At 35.2% G+C, this 13,212-nt stretch overlaps 1 protein-coding gene across 1 annotated transcript in view; it reads right to left on the reverse strand.

Annotated features, from left to right (window-relative positions):
- The window catches only part of DOCK2 (dedicator of cytokinesis 2), a 168,483-nt gene that overhangs the window by 124,462 nt on the left and 30,809 nt on the right, over nucleotides 1-13,212 (reverse strand). The window contains exons 23-25 of the mRNA XM_054389131.1: nucleotides 12,224-12,332; nucleotides 8,755-8,825; nucleotides 8,013-8,119 (exon numbers count right to left, since the gene is read on the reverse strand). Coding sequence (XP_054245106.1) covers nucleotides 8,013-8,119; nucleotides 8,755-8,825; nucleotides 12,224-12,332 — 287 coding nt within the window. The remainder of the gene's footprint in view (nucleotides 1-8,012; nucleotides 8,120-8,754; nucleotides 8,826-12,223; nucleotides 12,333-13,212) is intronic.

The following is a 13,212-nucleotide window of genomic DNA, read 5'->3' on the forward strand; positions in this document are numbered from 1 at the left end:
TAGCTGCTTTTTTGCTTGATGAACGATGTGATAACATTGACAAAGACAGATACATTCTTTCTTTATGTTCAAACCCATGAAAAAACAACTGCTCTGTTTGTTTTTTCCTAGAAGCCATAAAAAAAAAAAAACAAAAAAAAAAAAACCCCAAACAAACAAACATGTGCTGCCCCCAGTTATATTTGAACACATAAAACATCAACAGTTTGAGCATCTTGCATTTTTTTCTTCAAGGTTTGTTCTAACATATTTATCAACCCCAAATGCCAAAACACTTCTCAGAAAGAAGAAGTTCCCTCTTTGCACCTTCCTGAATAAGGACCACAGGATTCATTCTTTTAAAAGATTAAGGCGTTACATAGTTTTGGTTTGGGGTTTGGTTGGGTTTTTTAATCCCTCTACTCACCCCATGCATTTTCAAAAGCTATCTATTAATTTCTTCTATATCAGGTAAGGAAAATTCGAACTCTAAGTCATTAATGCAATAATGTCATTAAAAAAGACATTTGAGTCTCCTTCAGCAAAAATCACAGACAGGCTTCATTCCTGACTGCCTCATATGTGCAGCCAAAATGGTAATAAAGATTTAACACCACTATTGTCTCCCTTAGGAAACACTACTCTTGATTCCCTAGCATGCCTGTAGTCATATCCATCTGTCAGGATGGCTACATGCCCACTTAAAAACTGGCATGCCAATTTAATAAGGACATAGGTGTCATCTGAATACAGATTTAGAACAAAGCCTTAAAAATAAAAGCACTGAACAACATTCTTTCAGTGAGGACAGACTTCCAATGGCAGTTAGTGCTCAATAAAGCACCATGCTCCTTCACACAGGACATCTGCTCACAACTGCAAGCATCTTTCTATTAAAGGTCTTCCTTCTTATTTGCCATTTAGCTCTTTGCTGGGAGCCTGAAGGTCAGGGATTTTAAATTATATGTATTTTATATTGCCAAATCTAAATTCAAATTTCACAGTTTAGCTAAGAGCCACAAAAAAGGAAAGCTACAGGTCACCTACAGACTCTGACAGCACTGTGAGATGCATATGCTGTTTCTTTCCTGGACTCTAGTAACACAGGAAGGAGAAACATAATGGTTGATCCTGTGAAGCCAGAGCACAACACTGTTGCTGACCATTCAAAGCAAGTGTCAGCAGATAAGGTTAGATACAGAACAGACACAGCATTAATGGTCATACCATACCACTGCAACCAAGAATAACATTGCAGGATGCATCCACTTCCAAAATTCAAGAAGTATCTAAGTTTCTCCATACCTCATGGAAGCTGAGTGATGCCATGTATTCAAAGGCAAGCCAGAGCAGTATCAACCCCTGTAAGTGCTGTAGCCAAAACAGCAATTCAGTGCCTTTTTCAGTTTGCAGTCATTGCAATCTGCCAGCCTGCCACAAATGCTTGTCAGCACATCCTCTCTGGCAGGCTTAATATTTTGCTTAGTGTTTCAATAGTGGAATATTGATGAATTCCAACTTGCATGTTTCCACATTTCATTTAACCAACAAAATGTTGCTCGCTTAAGTAACAGCTTCCTATCAACCCCTGTAACATCTCTTTGTTCTCTCTTTTCTACTTGAAGTACTTGTAAACAGCAGTTTTTACACATACATCTCTAAGTTCATTGTTAAAACCAGTTCACTTAATTTAGATTTTCCTTCACATATCAAGATTTTTTTAAAAAATACAACTAAAAAATCTGCCATAATAGGTCAAGTCTGACAAGAATTTACCAGTAGCAGTTTTGAGCATGTCATCTCCATAAACAGAAGTAATGGCTTTAATCCACACATGCTCATCACAAATGTAAGCAGATCAATACCCAAGATATGCATGTGCCATCTTTATCCATATATCAAAGTACTGAAGGAATAGAACTGGCAAAATATGCATACAGGATTTGAGGTGATTCTTTAAAGGTAATGTACTCCTAAAGACACTACTGCATATTACAAAAGGAGAAAGGAAAAAGAACACCCTACTCTGAGAAGTGTTTCTTAAATTAATCATTTCAAAGCTAAGGACAACATTGCAGAATGAATCCATGGGAAAGATTTTGTTTCAACAAAGAACTGGTTTAGAGGAATTTATAAACAGTGCCTATTTTCATATTTTTCCCTGGAGCTGAAGACAGGAAAGTCAAATGCAAATGTGTTAACCATCTCCTACATTCAAACAGTTTAAAACACTTCAACACTTTCAACTAAGTTTTGTTGAAAGCAGAGCAGGAAAACAATCATAGAAAATGAAAACTATTACTTAAGAACTGCTAGCAGTAGGGACACATCTAAGATTAGAGGAATAGTTAAAAATCAGTATCTATAACTCAATTCCAGTATTAATAAACTGAAAGATGCTTAATGAAAATTAGTGTTCCATTTTTTTAAAAAGCAAAACAAAAACAAATACACACCAAACTGAAAACCAAACCAACAAACAAAACAACACACACTTTTTTCTTTTCTCAACAGTCCTGAAGATAAAAAAAAAAAAATTTGTCTAACTCTACAACTGGGTTACATAAAAGAGAGAACAAACGTGATGCTAATTACATGCCACTACCTCAACTCTCAATTTTATTTATTTTTAGGTGACTGACTTCCTCATATCTGAAATCACACTATAGGTTTACAAATGGATCTTTAAAAACAGGGAAAAAAAAAACACAGCACAAAAAACCACACCACATCACACTGCTTTTGAAACACAAGCATTTTACAACACAAATCTTCACTTCCTGAAAGACCGTATAACAAATTCAAACCCTTAAAAACAATAATCCAGAGAATATGAAAATGCAAGTCATTATCTTCCTGTTTTTTTCAGGCAGAAAAGTTTATTAAAGGTTCATTAAAAGCTCATAAAAGTTCATTGAAGTTCATCTAACAGAAGTTAGATTGCTTAGGCTATACTATACAAAAATATTACAGTCCCAAACCCATTTGAATTCACTTTATGTTATATTACATATTCTATATCACAGTTCACCACTTCTATTGTGGTTCTGCTTTAATACTACAGTATTTAAGATTGTGACCTTATTGAAAAGATACCATAATTTAACCTGTACATAACACACAAGATATTCATAGCACAGGACCAACCTACTTACAGTTTTGTCCAGCTGCATTTCAAAAATTTAGGACACATTTCTTTCTGTAATACTTACTAAGGAATAAATCTCAGATTTTACTTAATTCTCTGCTCTTCTACATGACCAACACATGAGCTATTGATACTTTTCAATCAGTGAAGTGAAGAAATTGGAATATTTCACAGGTAAAACTAGGCAACATACACACGAATGTTAGGAAACCAGTCTAACTGGGGGTGTGTTTAAGTACCTATCTTGGTTTAACAGCAGTACAACAAGAAGTTCTTTAGTTAGGAAAAAAAATTCCTATAGTCTCAGTATTTCTTCTGGCATCTGGCAAATTAACCCCTACTGCTAACATATGTCTCCTGCTGCTGTTCTTCCAAAATCAGTATGTGGTCGGCATATGCTGAACGTGCAGTAGCTATGTCTAAAGCCACAGTGAGCAGAAGACCTGGATCTCAAGCCAAGAGACTGAAACTCTATTCCCACCCCTGCCAGTGACCATCTGTCTGACCTACTTAGATTTTATATTCTTTGCAGTAGACCTCACACAGTTCTGCTGTAGTCCAATCTCCTAATCAGATGTGGGCCTCTGAGAATACCATGTCAAAAGCAGCAGTGTCAATACCTTTTACTGTATGTTCAAGTGTTTTACATTCATTCCACATCAATAATAATAACAAAAAAAAAAAACACAAAACAACAACAAAACCAAACAACCAAATAATTCTCTCAAGCCTAATTATTTCACGAATTTCAGCACAATGTCACAGAATATTCATTGCTCACCTCAGAACAAAAACATAGCTCCAATACTACAAGCTCAGGAACACTACAATAACAATTGCAAGCAATTTGTAAACAGCTATGTCTCAATTTGGTGATCTCAAAAATAGAGACATGGTCAAGGAATTTTGGAAATAGATTTCCTAAGCAGCAATACATCAAAAGTAGTTTTACACAGAAATGAAGCAATTCCAAGAAAACTTTTCTTTTATAGGTCCGGCAGAGGATTGCCCAAGAGAGAGAGCGTAATCTATTATATCTCAGTACACAAAGGGACAGCTGTATGACAGGAGACAGTTTCTTACATCTTATATGAGATCTGAAATCCCCTTAGGGATGGTTATACAGGACAAGATGATTATTTCCCTCCGATATTTTAAAATAATTAGATATTGAGTGATCTTAAAGGCAAGTGTCAAAAATAAAGATTTCTGGTCTTCTGATCAAAAGGGACGTGCATCATATTGTCTGAAGACAAAACAGGATAAAAGTCCATGTATATGCTCATGTATCCTGTTAGAATGCTCCTAAGCTTGATGGTGGAAGTGTACAGGTAGTTAAAAGCCTACAGTCAGCCCCCAAACACCTGAACCACCACAACCCCTCTAAGCTGTATTATAGTTAGGAAGTGAGAACAAGAAATCGATGCCTCGACAACAAAATCTGTCAATGCAATTGAAAGGCTTGTTGAAGTGTGGCAGCACTGTGGGGCTTCTGAAGATCAATTCCAGCAGCAGTCAGCAGGCCTGCGCATCCTCTCTGACAAAAGCACTTAAGTCCATGACAGTCTACAGTGAAAACTTTGGAATGCCTGGGAATGCCTACCAATAAATTCAGCTTAACCTGGAAGTTAACTTTCAACTTCAGATTCATGCATAACTTAACAAAAACAAATTTCAACGTGTTTTTATCTATTTTTTTTAAAAGACATTTTCAAGTTATCACAAATGTCCTTCCTTAGAAAATGCTGTGAACATCAACAGGTATAGGAAAAAAATGCCAATCTATGAAATCCAGTTAAATAATAAAGACAATACCACTGGGAATGGAAGTAAATTAATTGAACTGAAACCGTAATGAACTACATGGAAAGAGACTAAAGCCCGGAGGAAAAACAGGTAAACCGAAACACATACAAATTAATAGACTTCATTGTAATTAGCCATGTAGTTAAATATATTCCATATTCATGGCAGTAAAAAATACTACCTGTTGTAGATAAATGTGAACATTAAGTAATGATACTGTTGGCAATCTTACCTTCATTATCACGCTACGTCCTTCTTTGTGATACACTACAGATGCTTGAGTTCTTGTAAATTACCTTCCACCTCATTGCTTGGAATAATGAATCAGGCATTGTCTACACCCTACATACAGAGTTAGTTCTCTACCCAATTAATTTTAGAATCAGTTGTATTTAATGTAGAAGAAAAACGCATCTTTGGAATTTGCTATTTTAAACCACAGTAATGAACAAGAAAAAAGGACATATTTGCTATTTGCAATAGCACAGTACAGATTTTTTCATACTACTACAATATCAGAGACACTTAATTGCATATCAGTCTTTGCACATTCTTCATTGAATGCACTTCAATATGTTGTGAACTTTCCTCTGTGGTAATTACAACTTGAAGGTCAAAGCCAAGCAACACAAAAATAAAACACATGAAAATAATCTTTAAATATCAGATAGTTATAAAACACTCTGTGATTGTCCCAGGGTTGATTTTCTGTCATTAGCAATGTAGGGACAGGTTGGGTGAAATGAAAGTCATAAAGATCATTACCCAAAAGAGAAACTCTGTGACTAAATGCCCTAACAGATATTGGGATAGCACCATTGAGGCAATAGTAACACTGTTAGCTGGCCATATGCAAGAGTCTCTTTGAGCCTGACTGGGTTGCACTGAGGATGGTGAAAAGATATGCCTGCTCCCCTCCTTAACCTCTCCAGAGGAATAAAAAATAAGGGAAATTGTCGGGTACATGTAAATTTTCATCTCTACAGTAACAGCAAGAAGCAGTTTTATTCTGTCACTTCATCAAAACACTGAAGTACAAAATCTTCAAATGAATATTGTCTAGTTAGCAAGAATATTCTCTGGTTAGGACTATCGTAAGCCATGATATTGACAAAACAGTATGTAAAATGGGCATGTTTATAATTTTTAAATTATATCGACTTGATTTCTCTATTTTGGACAATTATTTGTTCAGAGGACTGTCTCTTGTTTAAAACTAATTAAAAAAAATAAAAAACAACACAACACAATTTCCCCAACAGCACTAAGCATTGTTATATAATTATATAACAAGTACTGCATTTAAAACATTCTAAAGTAGATTTTGCATATGTAATCATCATAAGCATTTAAAAAAGCTATTTATTTCTACATATTATCGAATGCATACACTTTAACTGTCAATTACTAGGGCAAGTGTGAATTACAATGACCTATTCAGATATACAGGATCCAGTGCAAATGGTTTAAATATTACATGCTTTCTCTATGGACTCAGATACATTGTTTTGCTGTCATGGGATTCATGTTAGCACAAAATAGCACAAAGAGGTCTTGGACATGATTTATCTTCTTGATTTATAAATCTAAGGCTAAATTAATCCACTATCTGCCTGGAAAAAATTTAAATATATTGATTATCTAGTCACCAGTACACTAAAAAGACCATTTATTGTTTTCATAAAAACTCCTCAGTGTTATAAATCCTCTTAGCAACGTTTCTTATCATCACCTTAAAAATACAGAAATAGGAAACATATACCCTTTTTATAATTCACAACACATCCTTAAGTAGACATTTCCCATGATATACCAGCTATATATTCCACCACATGAGCCAAGCCACGTTTACAAGCAAGAAGCAATCTATTATTGTCATTTATCTGCAGGCAGTAAGAGCTTTACAGAATATTTTGCATTAACAGATCATAACCAAAGCAAAGGCCTGTTAAACATGTGAAAGGAGCACCACACTAAGCAGACTATAATGGTAGCTTCCTTAGAATCTCAAAATCCATTATTTTTCTCCTCTGGAGCATACACATATACAGGAGAAATGATCTGTGGAATGTACACTAAAAGGAGTAAGATGCAAGTCAATAGAATTGTGATGGACAGAGGTTATTTTATTTGTGCTATGTACTTTATACTCAACTATTTTCCTTCTGGATCTTTATTAGGGCTTTATTCCACATCACACAAACATGGCATCTGCTGTCTGACAAACACACCTGATTCTGATCCAGTAACAAACATACTTCAAGGAGACAATTTTCTTTACAGAAAAATTATCAAGCCATTGTTACTCCACAGTAATGCTTGACCTTATCCCATCTTCAAAAATTCTAAGACAGAACAATAAAAGTTGAATTTGTCTTCCAAAAAACCAGCATTTGACTGGGGTCTAACATATCACGTGAAAAGCATAAAAGTGAGCAAAAGGCAGATTAAAACAAGTAATATCCTTACTACTATTAGAATGACCCAGCTACTTTAAGTCTAACTCTTCCTGAAAACAGCAAAGCAGTGGGTTTACCAGAGATGAATCAACACTTTCATAACAAAGACATTTCAATGCTACTTTGCACTCCTGAGTGGAGAAAGACATCAGGTCCTGATAAAGGTCAAGAAACATCACAATCTGTAAAACGGGAGGTGCTGCATTACAGCTGAGCTACACTACAGCACAATTAGACCTTTTTGCCTCTGCCCAGGCAAAGCTTACATAGCACAGGTTGTGTTCACAAGGTCGTTTTCCTGTTTCACTGTAGAGCTTACAAATAGGTTTAAAGGATATAAGTATATATCTATATCTCCATCCATCTAACCATTATGTCCTAGGAAAAACATACAAAACTGTTCCTCTGAGGCTCACCTGTTCTTTGCTCTAGGCTCGCAAGCCTGCTTTGTAAAATAACTGTCTTGAAAGAGGAGAATCTTCTCCAGAAGTCAGACTTCTGGCATTCACACTCCCTCGGTATTAGTTCTACTCAATTTCAAACATGAATTGTACAAAACATAAGTCAGTCAGCATTTTCACACCTACTTATTTTAAGCCTTAAAGGCTTTTCATATTTACCTTGCTTTTTAAAGAGGTTGCTGTGTACGATTTCCTTCATGGACTGCACTTTCTGCTTCTGTAGTTTCACTGGCGGAATGCAAGTGTAAAATTCATACAGTAGTTGGCTGCACGTAAAAAAGAAGTGTCATAAATTGTGTACAGATTAATTCATTATGCATTAAGAAAGAAAGAGCAAAAGACCATAACTTTTTAATCATATATTTAAGACTTTATTTACCATATCACAAACATTGACAAAAGATCACCAGCAGGTTAGAAAGTGAACTTTCAAGAGAAACAAGATGAGGCCAAACTAGAATTTGGCTATGTTTACAAATGTTTATTGCTTTGCTTTGTTTTCAATGCAATAAAGATATATTTGCGTGTGGTGGAGGCAACTCATCTTTGTCTGATGAGTAAAGACAGATACTTATTTCAAACTGCTACAATCAGATGTGGTTTTCTGAAATAGGGCTTATTCAAGGGAAGGGGGGGTAAGAAAACAAAATAGACAGATTGTTCCTTCTGCTCAATTTATTCACCAAGTTACTGCTTAAGTATTTGGTCACCATAATGAATTCTGTCATTATGCAAGTGAGAGAGAACTCCCTGTTAAAAATATATGCCCAGAGTTTCAACACTGTCTTGATCAGAACAAACTTGCTTAGCTTTGTTGACTTAAATTGATCAAGAAAAAATAATTGTTGACAGCAGTGATACACTATATGATACAAGCAATAAATGTTCAAAAGCAGCTCACCTTAGTAACTTGGCATCAAAGACCATTTCAACATCCTGAAGAACTGATGGGATGTACTTCAAAGCAGCAACCTGAATGATACATACATTGCATTACTTTTCTGTGTTTCTCTGCATACACAGCACACAAACAATACAGAACACACCACTGAAACACATGCACACAAAAAGAATGTATAGACTTTTCAGACTGAAATTTCAAATCACATTTGACTATTAATTTCACCACAGAGTACTAATCATAAAAAGGGCTCTTGTACTGAGGACATAATGAGGAACTTCAGTACCATAGTACCAAATGGATCATATTTTCTCTGTAGACCACTGCAAGGGCTGAGATCATGTTTGCAGATCATATTCTCTTTATAGACCACTCAGACTGTCATTATGATGCAAATAAGAAAGTGGCACACATGACTATTGTTACATGGACAACGATACTTAAGTAATTCTCAGGCTCAAAATCATCACTAACTTTTATGGCTAACATTTTTAAATGCTTAAGCTTTCACTATTTGAAGCTGCCTACAATGAGTTTTACATTCACAAAATTACCTGTGACTTATCTAACAAGCTTGTATTTCTGAAATACTTTGCATATCCAAAAGGATATGCCATGTGTTTTGGCTGACAGCTATAATAAATACCAAGCAAAACCAGACTCCATGGTTTTAAAAGCATTTTGGTAAAGTGATACATAATTCATCACAAAGGAAAAAACTGGCCACGATGATAAAGTTTTGAAATGGGACATCAGTCATCTTCTCTTCCATCGTCTTATTTCAGTAGGCTGCCTACATAGTTACTGTGAAAGGTGTTTGATAAAGGATAGAGCCATCAGTGGCCACAAAACATTTCAAGCAGTGCTCCACTGACACTTGCTCTGTTGTCCTCTCTGCCTTCCCACATATTCCGCATTCTGCACTTGTATAGAGAGGATAATGGGAAGTTCATAGCTACCATTCCTCTGCAGACCTCTGGTACCAACTGAACTACAGTAACAAGTATATCCCCTGCATTCTTTTGAACTCCCAAGTTTCATTTGCAATTATTGCTTCAAATGATGCACAATGGACACAGCTGAGCACTGCCCTTAATGAAGTCATAAAAATCTCCTAGTAAGCAGTACATGTGCTGCATTCTTCAGACCTTAGAGAATTTTTAAGCAGGATACAGATAAACCCACAGCACTGCAGAAAATTATTTCTTACCTATACAACATACTCCTAGATTTATTTTAACCTTTACTCCTGACCAAGCTTATTTTCTTCGTGGCCCTCTTCTGCAACATTATATTATACATATTCATGGAATTCATGTACCCATGAGATTTAAAGAACATAGAAAGAAATCACAGGAGCTCTGTTTCTTACTGCAATTTTATTTGTTGTCAAGGCAACTTTAATACATTACTCTGCAATCCCCTGTTGGACATCATAATCAAAGCATCACAGTCAGGACCCTTCTAGTCTTACATTCTTGTAAGTAATCTGCACATATCTGCACAGTTTTAAGTTCCCATATAAGGTTTCTGAAAGCATGCATAGAATTGTGAGTACTACTTTCTAAAATCAATGCCTGGGAGCAAGCTGGGTATAGCTGACATTTGCAACAGACAAGACCATCTGTAGGTCAAATATGATGTGCCAGTTGGGGGACAGAACAGATTTTGGAAAAGAAGCTGGGGCTTGATTTGTAATTTAAGGTTGAGAAGACAAGACGCTAATGAAAGGGCAAAGATATGACCTTACAAAAACATATCATCTGAAATTTAAAAATAATTCACCAAATTTTATTCCCCAGAAATATAGATTAGATTTACACAGAGACAAAATGCAGCTGCAGAAAATGATGGGTTTCCCCTAACAGCTCAGAGGAAAGAAAAAAGGTACTAACACCTCTCTAACTCCCCCTCACCTCCATATTCCCCCTTGACCAAACTATTTATATCTACAATTCCAGATTACAGGAAGCCTATCCTCAGAAATACAGAAGTATAGGAAACACTATCACTAAAAGCTACAAAAATTCACCAACAATGGCTACAGAGAAGCAACTGATAAATGAAACAGAACTTTAACTGAATGCTGAAGTTGAGATGCATTCTGTATGTGTCTTTAAACAAAAGAGGCAGATTCACCACTAGAGGAGAAAAAAAAAAAAGGCTAATTTGGATTCACATGTAAACTTCCATTTTACCAACAAGAAATTAACAACTCAGTCTTCAGTAGTTCAGATCTTATATAAACTACTGCAAAACAGAAGCTGATATCTACCCTTCCCAAAGCTCAGGCAGTAAAGCCAAAGCATCTATTGGCTTCAGTCAGTTCAAGAACAAGAGACTGAAAAGGCAGATTTTTAACTTTTTGTAATTTACACTGCATGTAACAAGATTAGGAATTAAGACATGATTCATGAGATAAAGTTAAATTGAAACAATGAAGTGCTTCTGGCTGTTTAATATGACATGTAATTTTACAAATAACCCTTTCCTGTCTGAACTAATATTCAATAGAAGTCTGAGTCTGATTGTTTTTCAGTAAGAATGACTGGGAAATTACTACTGAATAAAATACTGAGCTCTAAGTTTAACAGATACTTTGGGTTTCAAAATAAGTTTTTAAGTCTTCTGAAGCTAAACCTCATAGGTATTTGGACAACCAAGATGGAAATGAGTTAATAATTCACATTCCAAGGCTCTGCAAACCAGTTCAGTTCTAGTTTCAGTACCCTGAGAAATCAAATTATTTTAACTTCCTTCAGGGCTCCTAAAACGTTCATCTCTGATATCTTCAGAGAATAATCCATTTGAGCTCATTCAACTGATCTTACCAATCTACATTCTGTGTCTATTCATATCAATGATAATTTCAAGTTTGACAGTTTTAAGGCTGTTTTGATATTCTGATTATTTTTCTATTTTTCCAATAGACTGAACTTTCCTGTCTGGGTATGCAAAGTATAACACCTATGGAGTCCTATGTGTTTGCAATATCTCTGAATAACCACCTCTTACCTTACAAAGTTAACTTTGTACTACTACATCAATAACTGTCATCCCAGACTGTATTTCAAACTAAGATAGTGCAATCTCTGTTCAGAATTATTCTCAAGAAACAAAAGAATTAAAAACTGTCACTGGAGGTTTCACTTCATTAGGTTCCTTGAAAGATTCCAGCATCTGTGTTTTGGTTCTATCATTCACTATATTCATAAAATGTATCTTCTCCCAACCATTTCAACCGAGGCTTCAAACTTGATTAGACAACTTTGGTCTTCCAATAAAGCAGAATTACAAAAGACACAATAAAGAATACACTTCCCAAAAGTGTCTCTTCCTCAATTGAAAAAGAAAAATAAGTAAATTTTTAAAATTAAAAAAAAAAAAATCACAAACCAAAGCCATATTAAAAAAACAAACCAAACAAACAAAAATATCAAAACCAACTTTTTTCCCTGCACACACCAACCTGCAACAAAATGGCAGTTTTATGTTGGCTTTTCATCAGGTTGTTGATGGATTCAAAGAGTCTCCTCATAGATTCTTCAAATTCTGTTTGTTCCTTGCCTTCATATAATCTGTTAACAGATACATTGGGTTATTCTTTCAGAATCACAAAGTTCCATAGTCCTAGAAGTTGCATATTTAACATTACTTTAAAATATATGGCATAAGTTGATCCAATATTATGTACACAGATATTTGTCCAATGGGTTATATTTGCTGTTCACTCTATTGTGTTGAAATTCTTCAGCCTGAACACCACATAAGCATTTAAACGTTTTTTTAAAAAGCCACTAAAGAATAATACTTCCCAGATCTGAGCTTGTAAAAAGTCATTTCAAAGTGACTTATATACACATATTACTACTGTTTCTGTCTTCTGCTTGTACTGTTGCTTTTTCAAATAGCTTTTTTACTGTCTTCATTAATCAGTCTGCTTTTGGAAAAAAATCTGCACTTAACGCTTGAAAGTTTAAAAGTGCATTTAAATTAAGCTTATTCCATTATTTCTTCATTCCCTGTCCTGAAGTTTGAATATTCCAGATCATCTCTCCTGCATCATTCATACCAGCCATTAAGACTGCTTACATACACAGTTAACTAATGCTGGTGACATGTCAAATTAGTCAGCTGAAAGAGATGTCAAAAGTTGTGCAGATTTTTGTTGTGTTTGTTTTTTTAAAACAAACAACAATTAAAAAAGAGCCCCAAAACCAAAAATAAAACCAAACAAACCATGTTAAGAAAAAAAAAATGGGGACAAGAGAAGCCTGGAATGCGTATACGGTTCTGTGAACTAAAATGCTGCACCTTTCTAAAGTTGAGTATTTCAGTGTCATGTGCTTTTCTTTTCAACTTGAAATTCAAATCCTTATGAGAACTAAGGGCAAATTAAGAATGTCTGCAGCAAGAAAAAAAATCAAAACTGTGATTTATACAGTGACAGGCAAGAAG

This window comes from Indicator indicator, chromosome 18, assembly GCF_027791375.1.
Source record: "Indicator indicator isolate 239-I01 chromosome 18, UM_Iind_1.1, whole genome shotgun sequence".
Classification (NCBI taxonomy): domain Eukaryota; kingdom Metazoa; phylum Chordata; class Aves; order Piciformes; family Indicatoridae; genus Indicator; species Indicator indicator.